The 21,055-nt window shown below is 39.5% G+C and overlaps 1 protein-coding gene across 1 annotated transcript in view; it reads left to right on the plus strand.

The window, feature by feature from the left end:
* Positions 1 to 10,086, plus strand: part of igdcc3 (immunoglobulin superfamily, DCC subclass, member 3) — a 67,096-nt gene extending 57,010 nt beyond the window's left edge. Inside the window, exons 8-14 of the mRNA XM_035652032.1 lie at positions 5,780 to 6,027; positions 7,236 to 7,400; positions 7,661 to 7,849; positions 8,195 to 8,299; positions 8,500 to 8,635; positions 8,782 to 8,992; positions 9,961 to 10,086. Of these exons, the coding sequence (XP_035507925.1) occupies positions 5,780 to 6,027; positions 7,236 to 7,400; positions 7,661 to 7,849; positions 8,195 to 8,299; positions 8,500 to 8,635; positions 8,782 to 8,992; positions 9,961 to 10,086 (1,180 nt within the window). The remainder of the gene's footprint in view (positions 1 to 5,779; positions 6,028 to 7,235; positions 7,401 to 7,660; positions 7,850 to 8,194; positions 8,300 to 8,499; positions 8,636 to 8,781; positions 8,993 to 9,960) is intronic.
* Positions 10,087 to 21,055: the final 10,969 nt, after the last annotated feature.

Below are 21,055 nucleotides of genomic sequence, written 5' to 3' on the forward strand. Positions count from 1 at the left end.
ACTAAATCCTGGTCCTTGAAATACATTAATAGTCAACATTTTGTTGATTAGTCAGTTAACAGTCTTTAGATTCGTTCAATGTAAACATTTTCTCCATCTGTTAATAACAACATAATTTGGTTTGTTAATTGCTAATTTCTTACTCGTAATTAGTTACATTAGATTATGTGACACTTTTGTCCAGTTGTCCATCACATACGTCTCATGTACAAACATTGGAGAAGCCTGGGGTAGAACCACCAACCCCAAAGATCAGAGGCCAACGTGCTCTCCCAACGAGCCACCTCATAAATTTTAGTTGTATATGAAATTTTATGGAAGACTGGGTTGGGAAATTTGTAGTAGGGTGAATTTTACCCGAGGCACAAAAAAGCCATGTGTTGTGTTTTCTAGTGCAGTGGAGGTCCTGAAAGGAAGGAAAATTATGTGGCATGGGGCACAATTTACCTCCAGAACCAAGCCAAAACAACATTAATGATATGCAAATGATATTCAACAGCTCCGGGCAGCACAATGATTCTGTTCTTACATATACATACTTTATCTGAACGGGGAAGCTTGGACATAGTGAGTGCAGCGTACCTAGAGATTTTAATTAATGCGCATGTGTGTATAAAAATATACACATGCAGAGGTTTCTCCCCTCAGCCATCTCTCATGATGCTGACCTTCAAAAGCAAATCGGACAAGGAAAGGAAGGGGAATCGATTGTACATTTCATTCACACGCACGCATGCACACACATTAATCAAAAAGCAAGTGAGCCCGTATGTGCACAAATAGCCCTGTGGTGCATGCCATCACTCATTTTGTGCACACGCATAATCAAACATGAAAATCCACAAACGTGTTGCCCCTTAACTCCTCATCCGCATGCACACTTTACACACAAAACACACACAAGGCGAAGAAAAAAAAAGATATGTGACAGGCTGTACAAGATGATGTCAGAGGAGAGCTGATTGGCTGCTTCTGTAAACAGATGTTTGCTGCTCAGGGTGAAGCTGTGTGTTTGCTCTCTCTGTCACATCTCAACAGATATTGATACACACACACATGCTCAGACACAAACACACATACATTATTGTTACCCTATCCATTATTGGCCTTTGCTGACCAGGCTCTTGTAAAACATGCTGTAGTGGCTATTTGAAACCTCTGTGAGAGCTGTTGCTAATTATGTATAAGGACTCGCCTCACGTGTAATCATCCAACTTGTACAAGCTGTGATCGTACATCAGACAGTGCCAGTGATCGTAAGTTTGAAAGCGTTTTTTACAAAGTGATCCTGAGCTGGTGATGACAAAAGATTTAATTCTCCCTTGTGATGAATGAAAGGTTTGACAGAAAGATCCCATGAGCATTTTTCTAATGTCCTCTTTTTTGTGTGTGTGTTTTTAAGTTATATAGTAAAGAAAATTACTTATTTTAACTAGCGTGTGTGAGCGTCACTGTGTTATAATTAATGGCCAACATCTGAAGGAACAGGCTACCACACAAATCTGGACATTTCACTGCAGAATCCTTTCAAAGGGTATTTTTTTCTTTTCTTCTCTTTTCTTTTTTTCCACTTTCTTTCACCAAGACCTGCCTTTCTTGTGTGCGGCCCCTCTCTGTGCCCCACATCCCCCTTCCTGCCCCCATTACAGAGAGCTGGGGCCTGGGCATTGGCCTTGAACTCTGACCCCGCCTGTAATCAGTCATATCCCTGGGCCCTTCCCTCCTCTCAGGCCACAGACAGCTCATCACTCCTCCCCTCCCCCTTCCCCACCTCTTCCTCCTGTTCTCTCTTTGTCCCCGTATTTTTTTTCCCTTTCCTGCTTGCTGGATCCAGAATGGCCACACTGGCTGTTGATGGGGTGCTGCTCAGAGACAACGAAGAGTAAACAGAGCCTCAGTGGCCGAACAACAGGCCCAGGGCCCCCTGTCAGCCACTCCCCTGACCCACGGCCTTATCCATCAATCTGTGAAATGACCTTGAACTGATGAGTAAATGATGGTGTCAGCCTGTCAAGACAGGACTGCTTGGTTATGGAGCTCATGCAGACACGCAAACAGCCCAAATTCAGCCCATATACCTCCCAAATCTCCTCTTCTCTCTTCTTTCTTCCTTTACACTCTGTATGGATCTGTGTTGGCTTTGCTCTGCTAGTGCATATTAATGTAGATCAATCTTTTCTAAAACTCCAATCCAAAATATTTAATCAAAAAGGTCTTGGATTAAAAGAAAGATCCTTTGATCTGCTTGTCATTTTGTAATCTTCTTGGAGGACAATGTTGCACTTAAATGAGAAGTTTTAATCTTTAAGACTTCTTTTTGACCTCTAGAAATAAAAAGGTTGTCCAGTCAATTAACTTTATAAATACAGTATTCTACTCTTTCTTTCTCTTTTTCTGTCATTAATTAAAACTAGCATTACTTGACAATTCAAAGGATTCTCAGGAATAAATGTATGTTTGGTTCCTCTTGCTCTTTGGTTAATTCCAACCTAAAAAAAAATTCTGGTCCGATGGTCCTCATTTGCCAAATAATTTGCTAGAAATTGTCCAAAAAATGCCAAAGTATCGGCTTACCACAAGAGAAGATGCCAAAATGAAGCCAAAACACAGAATCTTGCAGACTGCAACTTTAAATTAAGTCACAGCCAGAAATTATTAAAACACTATTAATCTAAAAAAAATAGCAGAAAACACTGAATTTGCTGCAATCATTAATATGCTTTGATAAAGTAATAAATAAAATGTTTTTTGAACTTTTTTCCTTGAAGTTGGGAAGGAAGTTTTGACAGCAGGTGTGGAATTTCATAAGCTACACGTCAGCAGGATCAGTCGGCATGTGGATGTGTGTGTGCGTGTGTTCATGTGTTGGCATGTGAGCGGACATGTGGTTGGATGCTACTGTACCTTCAGGAACAAGCAAGGTCTTGTGAAATTTCCCTGCATTCCCCTCACATGCTCAGGGGGCCCATTCAGCCCCCGGTGGCATTGGATAGTGCGTCCCTGGGGGCCTCTTTGCTGCGTCTATGGCGTCTGGTCAGGCTGCCTGTCTGCAAACACTCCATCCATCGCTGATATGAAAGGCTGTCAGAAATGTGATGGTTGAGTAGCGAGCTGAGGGCTGGCGACTGCTGCCACCTCGGGGGTCAGAGGTGAGATTGGTTCATAGAGGGTGAAATACAGGGGGCCTCTTTGACCTTATAATTATCCAGATTGAATCCACCTCACAGACCGGAGAGAATAATAACTCTTCCACCTGGCAGCCTAGTCTGACCCAGATTAGAGACGTACAGTAATTGTATCCCAGCACATCAATTTTGAAAAGGAAATGGAATGATTCACTTCTCCAACCTGCTCGCTGACCCAGAAGAACACCCCTCCGTCCTTACAAATCCATCCTTACAAACCACGCCAAAGCTGGTATGAGGTCGTCGCTGTCTGTCAAGAGCTGGAATGCCACTTTCCTCATGTTCCATTTCAAAGGTCCAGGGGGTGGCCAGTGACAGACCCTGTGTACCGCACAGGGCTGATGTGCTGTTCGTTCAGCAAATTGCATGTTTTTCCTCACGGGACCGTCTTGCCGTTTCTTAATAAATTTTCGATTTAATACACAGAGGATCCAACCTGTCCGTCAAAGGAAGATGACAGTCTGTTCGACAGGTTCTTACAAAGTGCGAGTGACATGTTTAGCGGGCTGCTGAAGGACAGATATGTTGAACTCCTGTGGCATTCAATTTAACCATTTCAACTTAAAGCACAGCATGAGAAGTAGTGACCAGAAGGTTTTCTTTATTTGAAAAATGTTTTTAATCTCTTAAAATGTCATGACCAAAGGTTTTCACCATCTTGAACTAGAAAAAATGGACAAAGCTACAACTCAAGCATCTATTATATTCCCACGATATTCATTATGTATGTTTTTCCCTTTTCTCCTACACATATTATACATTAAATACAGCAGAAATGGCCTTGGCATGAAAATGGCATGAAGAAATGTTTTGCACCACAGGGCCTCATTTCCATAGTATGTTAAATGCTTTATTTTTTATTTTGCCTTAGGACAAACACAATGAGAAGATTATGTATTATAAGGTGTCTAATAACACCTACTCAACATGCAAACACATAGACACGCGCACATTTCTTCTATAATGGAAGACAGGCCAGGTTAGAGGGAAGAAGAAAAGAAGATGCTGAGAAAAGTAGAAAGATGAGGACAAAGAGGAGAGTAGTGGAAGTACGATAAAGAGGAAAGGAAGGTTAAAAGAAAGAGAATACAGGGTAATATAAAAGATTTACTTTGTGTGGGAGGTTTTGTGTGTGTGTATAGGTGAGTATGAGTACCTGTGTGCATGGAAAGATAATGTAATCGAATTTTTTCGAAACACTGAACTACATTCATCTACTCCAGACAGAGTTTCAGTACAAGACAAATTAGTTTGAAAGTATTTGCTTTGTATTAAGTGTTAATCTTCTATACACACAGTTAAACAGTAGCACAGTACCTCTTGACATACTGTGATCTTATCCTCTTTGCTGTATACAGTCCTTATGAAGCAATTACATTAAGTGTTTTTGTTTTTTTCAAGTACTGTACTCCATGACTTCATACTTTTATTACTTCAACATGGTTATTTTTTACTTCATAAAATCCGAAGGCTGCACTCACACATTACTCCACCAATGATAAACCTAAACAATAAAGATAAGATAGTTATTCCACCAAGGATGTGGCTTTCTTTTTGTCAGCAGAATATTTCAAAAAATAATAAAAGCAATTTGGTTTTTGATGTGAATAGTGTCACTATGTAATGAAACCTGGTGAAGCAGGTCCCAGAGTTATGTACAAAACCTACTGGCCTATTGCTGCCTGCAAAAATGGAATATGATACATTTCCATGTATTACTTATATTTTCCTACTACTGTTTATCTTACTAGTATTGATGATTAGTCTCAGCTGGTCGTTAATCACCATCCTGTTCCTGGCTTCTGATTAATTTGGTTACACCCACAAACGTCTCAGTGACGCTGAAGAACGCCTGGGGCTGAAAAGCATCAGTTTTTGTCTGCTGCCGTGCAATTAAAAGCATTACACACTTATTTGACTGCTGACGACTTCATTTACCGTTTACATGATTTTTTGGGTCAGCACCCATGATACTCTGAAGATGCTGAACTTGAGCACGGCAGGTCTTCTGTTTGAGCGTGGCCTATTAGATATAAACTGCCATAACTCTTAAACACACATATCAACTGTGAGTAATTCCACAAGGTTAGATGGCATTTCCGCCATCTGCTGCGCTACAGAAACATGATGTATTTAGATGGTCATACCTCAGTGATCATGAGTCTGATTCACTGGAAATTTTGTACACATTTTCCTTATATGAAGCCCTAATATTCACCAACAGGATTTAGACAACCTCCAAAAAATCATGGCCAATATCAGCCAATGTTTAATGTGTTTTATGTAAAGTGCAGGTGTTGTGTTAGTAACTGAGGTAGTTTGAAGTGTGAAACAATTATTAATGTGTCACATAATGAGTTATTACTAGATTGGTAAATTTTACTGTAAATACTTCTACTTAAAAATTTAATGATGATTATTTTTAGTTAGCAGCAATTCAACAGTAAAGTTGACATTTTGGATTTGGACATTAGATTTCTCACATAAACTTAATCAACTCATGTTGGTGTCAGAGAAAATAAACTTCCCCTTTTCCTTTTTTCTTTTCCGCTTTCTTTCCATCCCATCTGTTCTCTCCTTTTCTCCTGTTGCAGCACTCTGACGATATATGGTATAAGTCAGGATGACGAGGCTATCTATCAGTGTATCGCAGAGAACAGTGCCGGCTCCACACAGGCCAGTGCCCGCCTCACAGTGCTCTGGGCTGATGGACTGCCCGGTGTGCCCACCCACGTGCAGGCAGAGGCCCTCTCACCCACCACCATACAGGTGTCCTGGAGGGAGCCTGATCAGAACACTCAGGACATCATCGGTTACGTGCTCCACATCCGCAGGACCTCAGGTGAGGCTGCACTTAAGATCCAAATAGCTATGTGCAGTAGATTTCATAGAAAAATGTTGGACAATAGATGAAGCATTGTCACATGGAATTAGTGTCAATGTCAGGTGAAATGAGAAAATGAGAAGAGGCAGGAAAATGTTTTCTTGTCATGTCAATAAGTCCTACAGTTACTATGCTTTTACACAGAAGTGATGAATGTAGACAGTGCTCGCATTGTCAGTGATGCTCCTGTTTCACCGAAGGGATTTCAGAGCACTGATCGCAAATGGTACCATCGTCCTGTCACTTGATTTCCTGTTGTTGTTGAAATCCCAGCTTGTATGTTGCAAATTTGGTGAAACAGGTCCCAGACAGATACAATCCAACAACCTTATGAACAGTCTCAATATGGAAACTATGATAAAGCCAATGATTCCCATTACATTTACATTTATTACGTGCATTTGGCAGATGGTACATACAGTAAGTGAATTACGACTCCATAGCCAGTGTGTGTTTAGTGCTACAGTACAACTCTCCACACCCCACTATAAAGAAAAGAAAAGTGAACTCAGTTTCAGATTTTTTTCCCTTGGGATCCATACGTGTGGACTATTGGTATGATGCTCCCTGTGTGTGTTCATACATGCATGCTTGTTTACAGCTTTGGGCAAGTTTATGGGTGTGTGTGTGGTGAGAGTCTCGTAGCGCCAGCTGCCGTTCTCCACATTATTTCTATCGGATGGATAATTTAGGGCCCCAGGGGCCAACCGATAGTATCTGCAGTGATTACCGTTCCAGGATGGCATGGCCCAATGGGTTGAGGGCTGGAGGTAGATAGTGGTTATGGTTGGTTGTCTCTGGATTAAGAGCAATAAAATGCTATAACACATTCTTTATAAGTCCCCCTTTTACCCACTCAATCTCCTCACTCCACCCCTGCAATTCACTCCAACCATTGTCATTCAGGCTCCCAGGGCCAAACTAGATTAGCTATTACCTAACAGAGCTGCTCTGATAAAATCAGTGAAATGGGCAATAACCATAAAATAATGACTGAAGCAGATTGTATTCATCTTGTCCTTTCTTGTTAATATTTTCCATCACTTTAATGCCTGCTTCTCTTCCCTTCCCTGTTTTATTTTCCTATTTATGTCTTTCCTCTTTCTTTCTCTCACTCTTTTCTACCATCACTTTATTTTTTCTTCCTCCATCATTTCCTCCTTCAGACCCGGTGGAGATGGAGTACGAGGAGGCTGTCAGTAAGGTGACGCTGCAACAGATCATCAGGGACCTGGAGCCCTCCACCAGTTACACCTTCTATGTCAAAGCCTACACATCCCACGGGGCCAGCAAACCATCGGACAGCGCCACAGAGAGCACTCATGGGGAGGGTGAGTTGAATGCAGAATACACACACTCACACTCACCCACAAAGCATATATTTTACCAATAACAAACCTGCATGGAGATTTTGCCGAGAGTGAAAACACACAAGATTTAGAACGATTTTAAAATAAAGCAGATAGCAGATAGATTTTTTATTTGTGATAATAATTCATAATTCACGCTCCAAAGATACAAAATAAGAGCTCTCCTGTTACTGTTATGTGCTGCTTCTATTATGTTGCTGAACCACTGTATTCTATTGCAGTTCCAGCGCCTCCTTCCCTCTACACCAAGGTGGTGAACAACAGTGTTATAAAAGCAACGTGGGAACCTTCCTCCAAGATGGGCCAGCATCAAGGCTTCAGGCTGTATTACAGAAGAGCCCACACACCACTGTTTACTGGTCCCATCACCTTTGCTCGCAATGTCACTCAGTACAACATCAGTCAGCTGGGTGAGACAGGCATATATGTTATAGACATATAACAGATTGTATCTTGAGATGTTTCTATAATCTCAATTGTTTCACTCTCTTTGTTAAAGATACCATATTTGATACTGTGGAACTGTGCTGAATAATAAATTAGGACAAAAACATTCCTATCTTCAGAAAAGACTTGGACTAGGAGTTATTCATGAAGCTTCCTAGGAAGGACTTTTCTTCTAAATATCAGCAGAAATAGGATTAGTACGTTAAGAAAGTTGACAAAATGTATTTTTTCTTAGGTGAGAAAAAGGAGCAAATATAAGCCTGTGTTTCATTCATTATCTAAATATCTCTTTCTATCTTTTTGTCCAGATCCTGCTCTGGTCTATGAGATAAAGCTGCTTGCATACAACCAACACGGAGATGGCAATTCCACCGTGCGATTTGTTTCGCTTCGGGAGGCGGTGGAGAAATCTGGTGATTATCTGACACAACCAAACACAGCCACACACACTGTAGCTACACACTGGTACTGCACAAGTTTAATGCATCTCACTGAGTCACACGTGTCATCTCTTATCTTGAGAAAAATCATTGTCTATGTCTCCCATACCCTTGTTTATACAAATGTATACAAGCGTATTGGTTTGACTGTGAAGTGTGCTGTGTCTCCCCAGTGTTGGACACCCCGTGCGACTGTGTGAAAGATGAACAGAGCAAAACATCTACAACAGGCATCATAATTGGCATCCACATCGGAGTCACCTGCATCATCTTCTGCGTGCTCTTCCTCGTATTTAGCTACCGCGGCAGGTGAGTGCAAACGTGTAAAAGCTTAACAGCAACAAATAGAACTAGTGGAAATAACTTGCCAGCTATTGTTGTTGAGAGTTAATGTCAGTCATCAAGTGTATGCAGCTGACGAGTGCTTTATGTGTGTGTGTTCATGTAATCCCCAGGTTAATGATGTGTAAGACAGTTCAGGCCACCCCTCAGGCAGGGCACAGCATGGTGCTGGAATCCTCCTCATCTTCCCAGGGGGCCTCTGGGCTGAACGGGGCTGCCAGGAGAGAGATGGAGGTCAATGGCAGCGCAGCGGGAAAGAAAGTGGTCGACAGCAACGAGCTCGAAAGACTTTTCACTCAACCCAACACACAAGACACATGCATGGTGATTCCTGATAATGAGAAATGAAAGCTTTTTTAATTGTTTCAATGTTAAATGTGACACCGCACAATAAGGTCATTTTAAAGGAAAAATACTTAATTGTAACTTATTTTGCGGCTTATTTGTTTGTAGCTCCAGCCATCAGTTAAAAAAAAACAAAAAACAACCCACACTGTCCGTTGTAAACATCCACCACACTTCTGATATCTCAAAAGCTACTTTGGTGAGTGCAGTGTTATCATAACTGGAGCTGCAGAAATAAACCCAAGCTCTAATAAAGTGTAGTTTACCTTTAAATCAATTTCACTTTAATTTCACTCATGCTCAGTCACTCCAAATTATTTCCAATGAGCACAGAAAACAGCTCCACTGACCATTTATTTCATCAGCAAAAAGCAATTTAAGAGTGTGAATGAGAAGCTGGAAAATGTGTTTTGCAGCAGAGTGCAACTATCAAGCTTTAAGTGTCTACTTTTTTATATATATTCTAGTTTTTTTTTTTCCTTCACTATGACTTTAAGCTTTGTGTCTCCTTGGTTGAGAATGACAACAATCCAATTTATCCCAACAAAACAGTATAGTAGAAACAATAAAAGAGGATAAAAGGTTTTCTACACACCCTAAAGGTGTAGGCTGAAGCTACAGCTTTCACGCCTACCTTGGCATATGTTTTTTTTTTTTTACAGTATATATATATATATTATAGTGTGATAAAAGCACAAAAAAATACATTGAGGAATTCAGAGAATAAACAAAAGCACTAAAATTGCCCTTAAAAAGAAGCGCAGCATCCTGGTGGTCTGGGGATTGGAAACCTGCCATGTAGCCAAAGGGACCGTGTTGTACATCATCTCCTCTCATCCCACATTTCCCGTCTATCTGTCAAAAAGGCTAAAATGTCAATACGAAAATGCCTAGTGAATTAATTAAACGCACTCTCAATCTAATTACTGTTGTTTGCACGTTTTCAGTCCGACTCCTACGCGCTGAACGACACCCAGCTGTCTACGATACCTCTGGACGAGTTCGCTGTGGAGCGAGAGACGCAGTTCCAGGAGCCTCCTGCAGCAGGAGCGGGTCGACAGGACCAAGGCTAATCATGTATGAAGGCCAATTCATGCGACAGTGTCCACTTAGACTCTTCTCTCACTCAGGTTGACAAGTGTTTCTTTTCAAAGTAGTTTTTTCTTTTTGTGCAAAGATTTTTTTATTGGTAAGTTAAGAAGTTCTAAGAAGAGGATCTAGGACTGTATATCAGAGTGTTTTTGGTCTGGAGTCTGGAAGAGCTATCTTCTAAAGGATGGCTGTTTCTAGCTCAGCAGACCAGTTAAATGTTCTTTATTTGTACAATTTTTTTTGTTTTTTTTTTGGTTAATTTTCTGTTGTTGGGCACAGAATAGAGGCCCCAGAATGTCCATGTTATACAATGATGATTTTATTTTTAAGTTTATAAATATATATATACATTTATATCTTTATCACCTATATGTCAAAGTGGTTATAAGTTATTGGTCTTATCTCTACTTTTCTGTGGATGTCAAAGACTCCTGCTGCCTGCTCTCACCTACCAATGATTCCACCTTCTCGCTCACAGAAGACCTCAGCCTTCGTCCAGGGATTTGATATATTCTGTCTCAGGACTTTGTTTCAGAGATATCAACATTTTTTTATGAGTTCTTGGCCTTCATACAGGCACTAGACTTGGCTGTGTGAACTTTACGATTCAACAAAAACCTACCTCAGCCGGAATGAATGTGTTGCGGGAAGCTTTTAGGGACTTTACCTTCCCCTGTTCTCACAATTACTTTACATGCGGAGGAACTGATTGGTTTGAAAATTACAAAATCAGGTGCCGCACTACCTCAGATGTCAAGAATCGTTTCTCTCTCTCTCTCTTGCTTGTCGGAGCAACACGAAAAAAACGAGTATCCAACATAAAGCACTTCCAAATGCTGAAGTTAATGTTCTACCTCAAGATAACAATGTTAATGTTGTCGCTGTTGTTGTTGTTGTTTGTCTGTTTATTGCATAATGAAAAACCCTCTTTTTCGCCCCCTGTGAAATCCTCTGTTGATGAATATGGTGTTTGTAGATACAATGTCAGTACCTCATGCAAGTTGACAGACTGATAACACTGTTGTATAAATTACAGTATGTTAGGAATATGTATGAATTATGCTGTTCCACGATAAGCTTTTTTAGATTTTATTTCATTCAAAAAAATGATCCTTTTTTTTTTTCAAACGTAGTTGCTTCAGTTGGTGATGGAAGACCGTTAGAGATACACTGCATTGCTAATGATATTTTCAGGACTATTTACTGCTGAACGAGATGTGATACATGATGTTCAATTGTTTAATATAATATGCAGACATCATATGTGTCTAAAATTAGTGCTATAATTTAATTCTGTGGGAGTGTGTATTTGTGTGTGTGCAGATGTGTTTTATTGATTGAATGAATGTTTTCATACGATGTATGCAGGGGTTAAATTGGGATTTGTTATGTGCGTGGGCTCTGTGGTTTTACATTGAATACAAAATCTGATCCACAACCAGAGCCCGCAGATATGCTGATGCATAATCAGGCAACACATCTCGCTCGCTCTTGTTTTTTTATAATGAGTGACCGGCCCACCGGGATTTCTCCCGTTGCTCCCGACGGCCAATCTGACTATGCCTGATGACATAGAACAGCATCAAATTCAACCCCTGGAATAAAAGGAGGAGAAAATTAAGCACAAATCTTATCAAAACATTATTCCACTATTGATGAAATTGTTTGACATTTTGGGAAATCTGTTTATTGGCTTTCTTTCTGACGGTTGGTTGATACCACTCTTGTGTCTTCTGTGTAGCTGTTAGCAGTAATAGCAGTAGTAGTAGGGCTAGATTAGCCTAGCATGTACAGTACAGCACATAACTTCCCTTACTACTGTTTAAATACACATTAAACAAATGAGATGTAACATTTAGAATTTGTGAGCAGATTTTTTAACTTGTATTGAGCCTTGCCAGCTTCCCCCTGCTCATTTATCTATGCTAAGCTAAGATAATTACCTCCTAGCACTAGCTCTATAGCTGAAGGAATAGTTTGACACATGTGAAACATGCTCATCTTCTTTCTGGTGCAAAGTTAGATGAGAAGATCGATTGTCCATACGATTGATATAAAGCTACAGTCAGCAGACATTTAGCTTCAGCTTAGCTTAGCATGAAGACTGAAAACAGGAGGAAGGGTAACGAGTCTAGCTCCTCTATAGCAGCTAATTAATACATTATATAATGTTTGTTTCATCCATACAAAATAGGAATCGTTTTCGGGGGATTATGTGTCAGACTATTTCTTGATTTGGAGCAGTAACTTCTTCGAGTTTCCACTGGTTGCTTGGCAACTACTCAGAGATATTTAACAGACAGATATGAGAGTGGTATCAATATTGTCGATATATCGAAAGAGTGCTTTTCCTAAAATGTTCAGCCATTCCTTTGATTCAAATTGGCAGCAGTGTATTTCTAACCCCATTCTGGATATTTGTTGCTACAGTGTTCTTAATGATTTCATTTTCACATCACATTATCTGCCTCCTTTTTAAACACAGTAATAGCCTTTTAGACATCCGGGGTCCAGGAGACATGACAGTTGCTGATCATGCTTGACTATTGTTACTCTCTTCCCAAAACCACAATTGCTGCTCAGCCTTCTCCCTCCTGTCAACACTAACTTGTTAAAGTGCTTCAGGAACACCATGTTCATAATAACGACCACAGGCAGAGAGCTGGCTGAGGGCAGCAGTCAGTCGTTGGGTGGCTGTACGATCACAGGGCTTCTCTCTCTGGCTCTCTGCTCTGTGTCGTCACATACTGTACAGGGCTTGCTCTGATGCATCATGGTTACCTACCTCAACCCTGTTTTCGGCCTTTCTCTCAGGTCTCAATGAAGGAAACATACAGAGTACGAAAAATGGAGTAGAGGAATATATATATATATATATATACAGTATATTACAGTTGTCGACACAGGCAGACAGAAACTACAGTACATACAGTACACCAACACACAAATGGAGGGAGAACTTTTTAGGACCTTTATCTCGTGCACTAATTATCAAAACGGTTCAAATTCATGCTTAGCTTCTAGTGGATGTGAATGTGTAATTTTGGTTAGCCGATTGTTGTTGTTTTGTTTTTTGTTTTTCATATCACGTTTAACTTTATTTGTTCTCACAGGTGTTTAACTTTATATCCTCTGTGGAAAGTTTATCTGTGAATTACTGAAGTAAACAGAGAAAAGTAAAGTGGGTGGTACTTGCAACTCCAACACATGCACATATTCAACACAATTGGTTTATTGATTTGCCTCCCTGGCTCCTACTCCTGTGACTCATTGCCTTAACTATAGCTAATGCATTCACTTAAGATTGTGTTTCATGGGCAGTCGAGTTGGAAAACCTGTTGATGTGATGTCAGCATCCTGTAATTTCAAGTCATGTAAAATTGTGAATGGCTGACAGCTACAATATCTTCAACTTAGCACTTAAAAAAGTACAAAAGTTTTGAACAAACTAGACTGTCACTTTGTCAAAACATTTCAAGTTAAAAAAGTTGAAATGAATTTGGACCAGTAAGTAATTTGTTTTTAGATGACCTTGTTCACTGCTGCCTCACTGAGTTAAACTAACGTTACGTTGAGGCAGTTGCATCTTGTCAGCAAAACATATTTCCCTTTATCTGGATTCTATATATCTATGGTGTTGAAACCAAAATTCTTCTTACTGATAGTCAACAGAGCGTGGGTCAGATGGTTGCGATTTATTCAGCTAATTTAAAAGAAGCTATAAACTGCTTGTATATATCTGGTCTCACACAACAAAACTTACTAATTTAGGCTATTTAAAAAATCTGGCAATGGGGCTGGCATCTTGAGTTAACACTGCCTTGTCGGAATAACAGGAAGTTTTTTTAGTTTTTTTCATTTTGCTGACATTGCATGAATGCAGCATACATTTTGTTATTTAAGTCATGAAAATTGGAAAATTTGAATCTTCATCCATGACATTCTTCGTGAGAGTTGTATTTGTCCCCACAGCAGAGAATCACCTTCTCTCTTTGTATGTTCTGCAAACACGCATTATTACACACAGTTTCCATTTTAGTGATCATCTTAGGTAATGAAATTTTATGCATTTTAAATGTTTTTTTATGCTTATTTGTTTGCATCCATTTCTAGTATTTAATTGTACACCCTGTTACAAGTGTTGGAAAAACAGTAATGGTACTTGTCAAAAAAGCAGAACAAATGCCCAACCTAAATGTTTCCTGCTTGTATATTTATTAACTACCAATGTGATATTTTCTCTGCAGGGCTGCTGAAGCCTTAATCAGTGTTTCAACTTTTGTTGTTATGAGTAATTTCATTGGGGAAGCAAGTGGTGTGCTTTTCTTCCTTACTTCCTTCCTTCCTGTGTGTCTCAGTGTAATTTAGGGTTAATCTCCTGCAGGAAATTGCCCACATCTCACCCGTGGATGTGACAGGTTTTAGTGCCATACTGTTTAACCTGATTCGCTGGGAATGTGGTGCAGTGACGATCATGTTTACGTGATAAGACTTTGATAGGTCAGGTTGTCGTATTGCTGTATAATATTAGAACTTGTGTGATTTAATGGAGCTCTCAAAGCTGTTCTCACTGACTGTCTGGTACTCCATCAGCAGAAGGGGCCAAATGATTCGTTCGCTGACAGTTAGTGAAAAAAATTAGCCTTTGTCTTGTATAGTATGCAGCCTTGGGAGTGCTATATCACCACACTCCTGCTTCTGTCAGTTAACCAGTCTCCTTTTTATTTCATTTAAGAATCCTGACCTTTGGACAGGGAGAGTGTGTGCTCAGGGACTCTCTGATCCTCTTGTTATATGTATATCAGCAGGCCATTTCTGGACATGATTTTGATGCTTTGTGCCCAGTTCAGACAGATTTGCTGTAAGGGATGTCTTCTTTGTTGGTCATTTAAGTAAATAAGAAAAGGTTTTGGCAGGATAATGATCGCCACTCTGAAACACAACAGGAACTTTTCTCAGAAGGTAGTTCAGCTGCCTCCTTAGTGTAGGAATTACACATTACCATGAGCTTACACCTTAAAAATAAGGAGAGTTTTGATTTCTGTTCTTCTCCGTGAAAGATTACTGATTACTGCTTTATGTCAATATTCATTCGAAAGCTGAAACAATTAGTCAACGAATCAATAAATCAACTGGCAGAAACCTTATCAGAAACTATATGGATAATTGATTAATCATTTTTCAAGCCAAAATGCCAAACAATTTACAAGTTCAAGATTCTAAGAAAACTGCTTTTATTTATGTGATGATAAACTGAATAGGGACTTTAGACTGTGAGTCGGACAAAACAAGCGTTTTAAAAGAAGTTAGCTTGAGCTTTAAGAAATTGTTATGTGCTCTGACATTAATAGACCAAACAATTAACTGAGAATAGGCTAATCGATAATGAAAATAATTAATAATTAGTTGCAGCTGTAATTCAACTGCTTGTACACCTCAGGTTCTCACAAAGAGGGCATCCTGGACTGGGCATGTGCAGGCTTTGTTATACATTGATTATGGTGCCCGTATGGATCTTATTATGCATAAATTAACGGAACACAGGTAACCAGACTGAGTCAGAAGGAAGAGATAGGCTTCGACTTGCTAGACTGACATTGTATCACTGTATAATGTCTGTTATGGATGTAAGTACAATGCTGTAACTCAGAGGTTGAGGGTGTTTTGGGTAACTTGAAATATTCTGAGTCTGATTTCTCCAAAAGTCCAAAGCCTGATGCAACTAGCCTCTTCTTGAAATATACCTTACATTATGTAGTATTGCTCGTTGTGGCACCAAATGACCATCTAATATGATTGTGAATTGATTACATTTCCGATGGATTTAACTCTGTGGTATTCTGCTCTGAGACCCCAATGCCTGTACATGTCAAATAATGCTGAGTTTAGTCAAATGGTGATTTAATGTAATTGTACTTTAATGTTTGGGATCAGTATTATATTTTATATACCTCTGCCAAGAACGCAGATTGAATCCAATGTGTTTAAAGGCTATAGGCAGAGGAAAACCTTCTGTAGATCTGCATGAGAAACGAAAAGTGTTAGTTAATCGTTATTGGACTTGTGATGGTATCACTGTGATATTTAGCTGAATAATGGCAAAATAATGTTGTGATCTCAATATGGTGCTATTGATGGTCCTGTCTCATATTGTCAGTCAATCTGTTTTGATGGTTTGTAGATTGAGTGACCTTTTCCACTGACAAATCGAACTCTGTCTTGCCCTCGTTGATGCCTGATGATCACCTCATCCTCATCCTGTTCCCATCCTCACATGAGTGACTCAGGGTGAGGTCCTGTCAGTCCTGTTACCTTTAAAGTGACAGTCTTCATTTTCCTTCGCAAACCATCTTGGCTTGAGGGGAAGTCTGTCCTGTATTAATGTTGTCAACGCAATCTAAAGTTGCTCGCTCAGCAGTAATTTGGCCACTGAAATAAGAAAAGAGCTCTTGAGTAGAAACTACTCTGCATGTGATTGACACCCTACACTTAAGTTAGCATCAAGGATGAAAGTCCATAACGGCTTCTCAGTAAAAACATCGTTGTTTAAGCACTCTTTGTGAAATCTTCCTGCATGTATAAAGCACCACATGGCAGATTTGCTTTGCATTTATGTTTATGATTCACAGTCTAAGCTTCAGTTCTGCAACACTGCAGGCTAAAGAGTATTTAGTCCTGAAGTGAAATTTTTGCCAATATATATTGTTGCCATATCAAACCATGTAGGCGTAAGAATATTTGACCTTCTCTTGCTCAGTGTCGCTGGTTTGCAAGAATTTTCCTCATATGCATAACATATAAGAACTGGTGTGAGATTAGTTTTTTTTTTTATCAAACTTTGCATTTAAACTTTCCTCATCTTGTTGCCATCAGCTGGTAAGAGGTGATTAGTTTCTTCCACAACTGCAAAACTCAGTCATAAGTAAAGTTTACTGAGTTTAAAGCCCCTGGAAGTCCAGCAATTTCCCTATAACATTATAAATTCATGACTAAATAAGAAATAATGAAAATTAAAGTTCAGAAAAAAAAGTTTAACAGTCAAAAGCTCAAATCTACTTCTTCTTTGATTCGTTTATGTTTTTATGTTTACCATTCTATAACACACAGATTGATTTTATTGGTCTTGGTGAAGTTGCTACAATGAGCAGGACAGTAATTTTCTCATGCACACGACTTGACCTAAAGAGCAGTTGGTTCCTGATGTGTTTGTAGAAATTTAAAACCATCAAAACTTTATAAATGGCTTTATTAACTCAGCCTTTTGTTTTCCAGAAAATAAATTATTTGTTATCTTCTTTTCCAGTTCATGATGTAACGCTCATTGGAATATCTGACCATGACAAAGTGCAAGAGAAGGCAAAGGTTGACATTTTACTTCTATTTATTCTATGCAGTTTTATTTATTTTTTCAATCCTGCAGGGTTCAAATATGGTGCCATCCTGAAACCAAAAATCCATATGCATTACCAGCTGTGTGAACGACTTGTTTAATGTCACAAATTAAGCCTCATTTAAAGTGTGACCTGAGTTTAATTAATTTGATCGACCATTATGCATGGAACAAAGGGGAGCACAAATCTTTAAAGTCAGCCCATGATCACACATCTGTCTGTCTCTCTGTCTGTCTCGTTGTATGTCTGTCTGCTGAGGTCACTGCCTGTGTCTGCTTTTACAGTTTAATTCAGGTCAATGTAAACTTATTTAATAAGCATTCTCAGAGCATTGTCAGGGATCACTACTGTATGTTTCCACAAAGTTATGTTTCTACACTCTCTCTAGACCAAGGTGTCAATAATAAATCTGTATACATATACACATTTACAGTTTGTACTGTATGTGTGTATGTATGTGTGTAAAAAGGCAAAATAGACCATTTTTAGTGGTTTGTATTGTTTTAGGGTGCATTGTGCAAAACTGAAGAAAAAAACAATAACAGTGATAATAAACTAGCTCTAGTAATAATAAATCCAGAGTCTTTATTCTGTGTGTGTGTGTGTGTGTGTGTGCGTAGGGAGTGTACCTAAGCTTGGTGGGTAAAGATGCTTAATTTACAGCACAGATGCGTGTTTGCCTGCTTGCTTCCTGCAGTCCGTTGAGATGCAGCGGATCAATCTGATGCAGGATTCTCCTCTCTCCCCACTTTACCGTCCTGTTATACTGTTCAGCACATTAACTCGTGGCCTGCTGGCCAGACAAAGAGTATTGAGCACGAGGCCCAGAGCTGCTGGTCGATGGAGGTTGGTGCCGGACTTCTAATCCCTGAGAATCCCAATACATGATTGAACTTCAAGACAAAGGGAGAGTCCAATGTGGATCAACCTCCTCTTTGTCTGTCTCTCTCTGGATTTTTCTCCCTCCTCCTGTTTTGGGTATGGCATCATAGCATATTTCCAGTTTATTTTTGTAGTTTGGGCTATCATTACACTGGGCTTAAAGGTTAAATTTAAAAAAAAATTTAAGACCATTGTGAATGCAATTTAATTTCCATAGTGGCAAGAAAAAAGGACATGATGAAGGATTTAAAGGACCATCAGTATTGGTCCCATGTCAGTTTTATTTTGTAGGCCTTAAAGCATGATCAACATAGCATTACCAGCAATACCCAAAACACATTTGAAAAGATGTTACAAAAATCATATTTAGCCCCTTTTTTTATGGACACCCTGTAACATTGTGCTCAGTTAATTGCTGAAATGTGGGAATGCGGCAACATCACTACAGAAGGAGCAAGAGACATGAGCAGTCAGATGATCTTACAGGTTTTTAAACAAACCTCCAGGTAAGCCAGATTTATTAGGCAGAGGAAATGAAGGTTAATGGTAAAATTATTTGACAAAATAATTGCACTTCAAGTTCCATTTAGTATCAGTTCTGGAGCATCACACAGTATTACTCAGCAGTTTGCATCAATTGCCACTGAATTGAAGATTGATGGTTTGCTCTTGATGTTGGATAAATTATTGCCCAAACTATCTGTGGAAACATCATCCATCAGAGTTTACCCACTGATTTCCTAGTTCCGTTTTAACCTATTGTACTTACAGTTGCCATGCAGTTTTCCTGTGCAGTGATGGGTTATTACCATCACTTTTCAGTTTCACCTCATTAAGTGGTTTATTGTTGTCCTGTTTACCACCTGTATGACCACCCGATTGCTTGTTTTAGATACGAAAATTCTCAATTCCTTAAAAGAAATGTTTAATGTTTAGGTGTGATGACGAAAGCTATCTTTAAAGGTGTGAACATCAGATAAAAAGCAAAAGTTTCAAATTATGTAAAGTGTTTCCTGTAGAGGCGTCAATTCATCTTCTGTATAGGTTTCAGTGATAATGTTGACCAGAAGCCATTCAGGGTTACGGTTATATAATATGAAAAGCTCACTCATATATTCCTCTCCTTTCCTTACGGCAACTGTAGCTGCTGTAAGTAAAGGAGACCATGTGTGTATATATGGTGTATTTACTGTGATGTGTAAATAGGTGTATTTGCATGGGATGAGAGTTGTCTGTTGCGCGGAAGATTGCAGTGACAGCAGGAGGTTTATGATCATTACAGCAAGTTTCTTCTTTATTTGTGGCTTTAATGGAGAGACAAAAGCAGAGTAGTTTTCCACAAACAGCACCTCTTTCTTCTCTCTCTCATGGACACACACACACACACATACACACACAAAACAGTCCAGACTGGCTGTGTAAAGCAGTGAAACTCTATCCCTGGCTGGACCACCTCAACTGGGCCCCGGCTCCTCCTGACCCCACAGCATTTAAAGTGAGTTGAGAAAGGGGACCTCAGTTTCCCAGAGAGAGCCCAGAGGAGGAGAAGGGGGGGTGCAGCTGTCTCCTGGCTTCTCACACCGCACGCCTTTTAGCGGCTCAAAGGGAGAAGCCAAGAGAGAGGGAGGCCAGAGGTCACACCAGCTAACTTTCATACCCGCCTACCTCTGATGTTCCCTTTTTTTTCTCGTTTTTCCCTCTTCTTTTTTTTTTACTGTTTCCAGATTTCACAGCCGTAACACACTTCCCAGGTGACATCCCTCCTCTCATGTCGCAACTATTTAAAACTGTCATGTCAGGTCCTGTTTCTTTTTTAAACGCTATCCTCGGTGTGTGTGTGTGCACAGTCTTTACTTTAATGTAAAATTACTCACTTACAAGTAAAAGTTTAACAAACAAATTTAAGTAAAAATAGTATCATTCCCATTTTATAGTACAATTGCCGTTCATGTATTTGCATTTAATTGACAGTCTACATAGTTTCCATTGTTACTGGTGGAGTCTGCCTTTCCCATGCAGGATTCAGTTGTATACCCACACACAAGATAATCAAAGGAAACAATGCATGTGCAAACTGGATGTAAAGCCAAAAATTGGTGCATGCGTGCATTTCATGTAGAAATGTAGACAACAACATTCAATCATGAGTTCAGTATTACCATCGGACTGCATTATTGACAGCTTTCTTTAGTCTTTTCTATTAAAACAACAGGACGCAATGATTCCTTCCAGCCCACAGTTTGTTTGGCTGTGCTGTAAATACAAGATGCTCTTCTTCTCTTTTCTGACAGAGTAACCACTCAAGGTGCATTTATTGCCCCCAGGGGCCGATACAACTTAAAGACTTTGGGGCCTATATTATTAAAACTCACTAGCTTTTAGCACCACCAACCACAGCCATAGTGCCTCTTTCTAACATTGTGCATATATAACTTTATATCTGCAATAAATAAATGTTTGGCCACAGTTGAAATAAGTTGTGAACACAATATTAATATATTATCATCTTTAAAGTTAATATTTGTGAACTTGTTCATAAACACAACACTTTACACTTACAGCAGTTACAGAGCAAAAATATGATTCATGTTGAGTCGTGTTTCTGCTCACCTGGTGAGTATGAATCCAATATTTACTCTCTTAGTTAGTTTTGTTCTCCACTAACTCCTGAGGGAAA

The sequence above is a fragment of the Morone saxatilis genome, unplaced genomic scaffold (assembly GCF_004916995.1).
Source record: "Morone saxatilis isolate NCDOM2014 unplaced genomic scaffold, NCSU_SB_2.0 Contig11, whole genome shotgun sequence".
Lineage (NCBI taxonomy): Eukaryota > Metazoa > Chordata > Actinopteri > Moronidae > Morone > Morone saxatilis.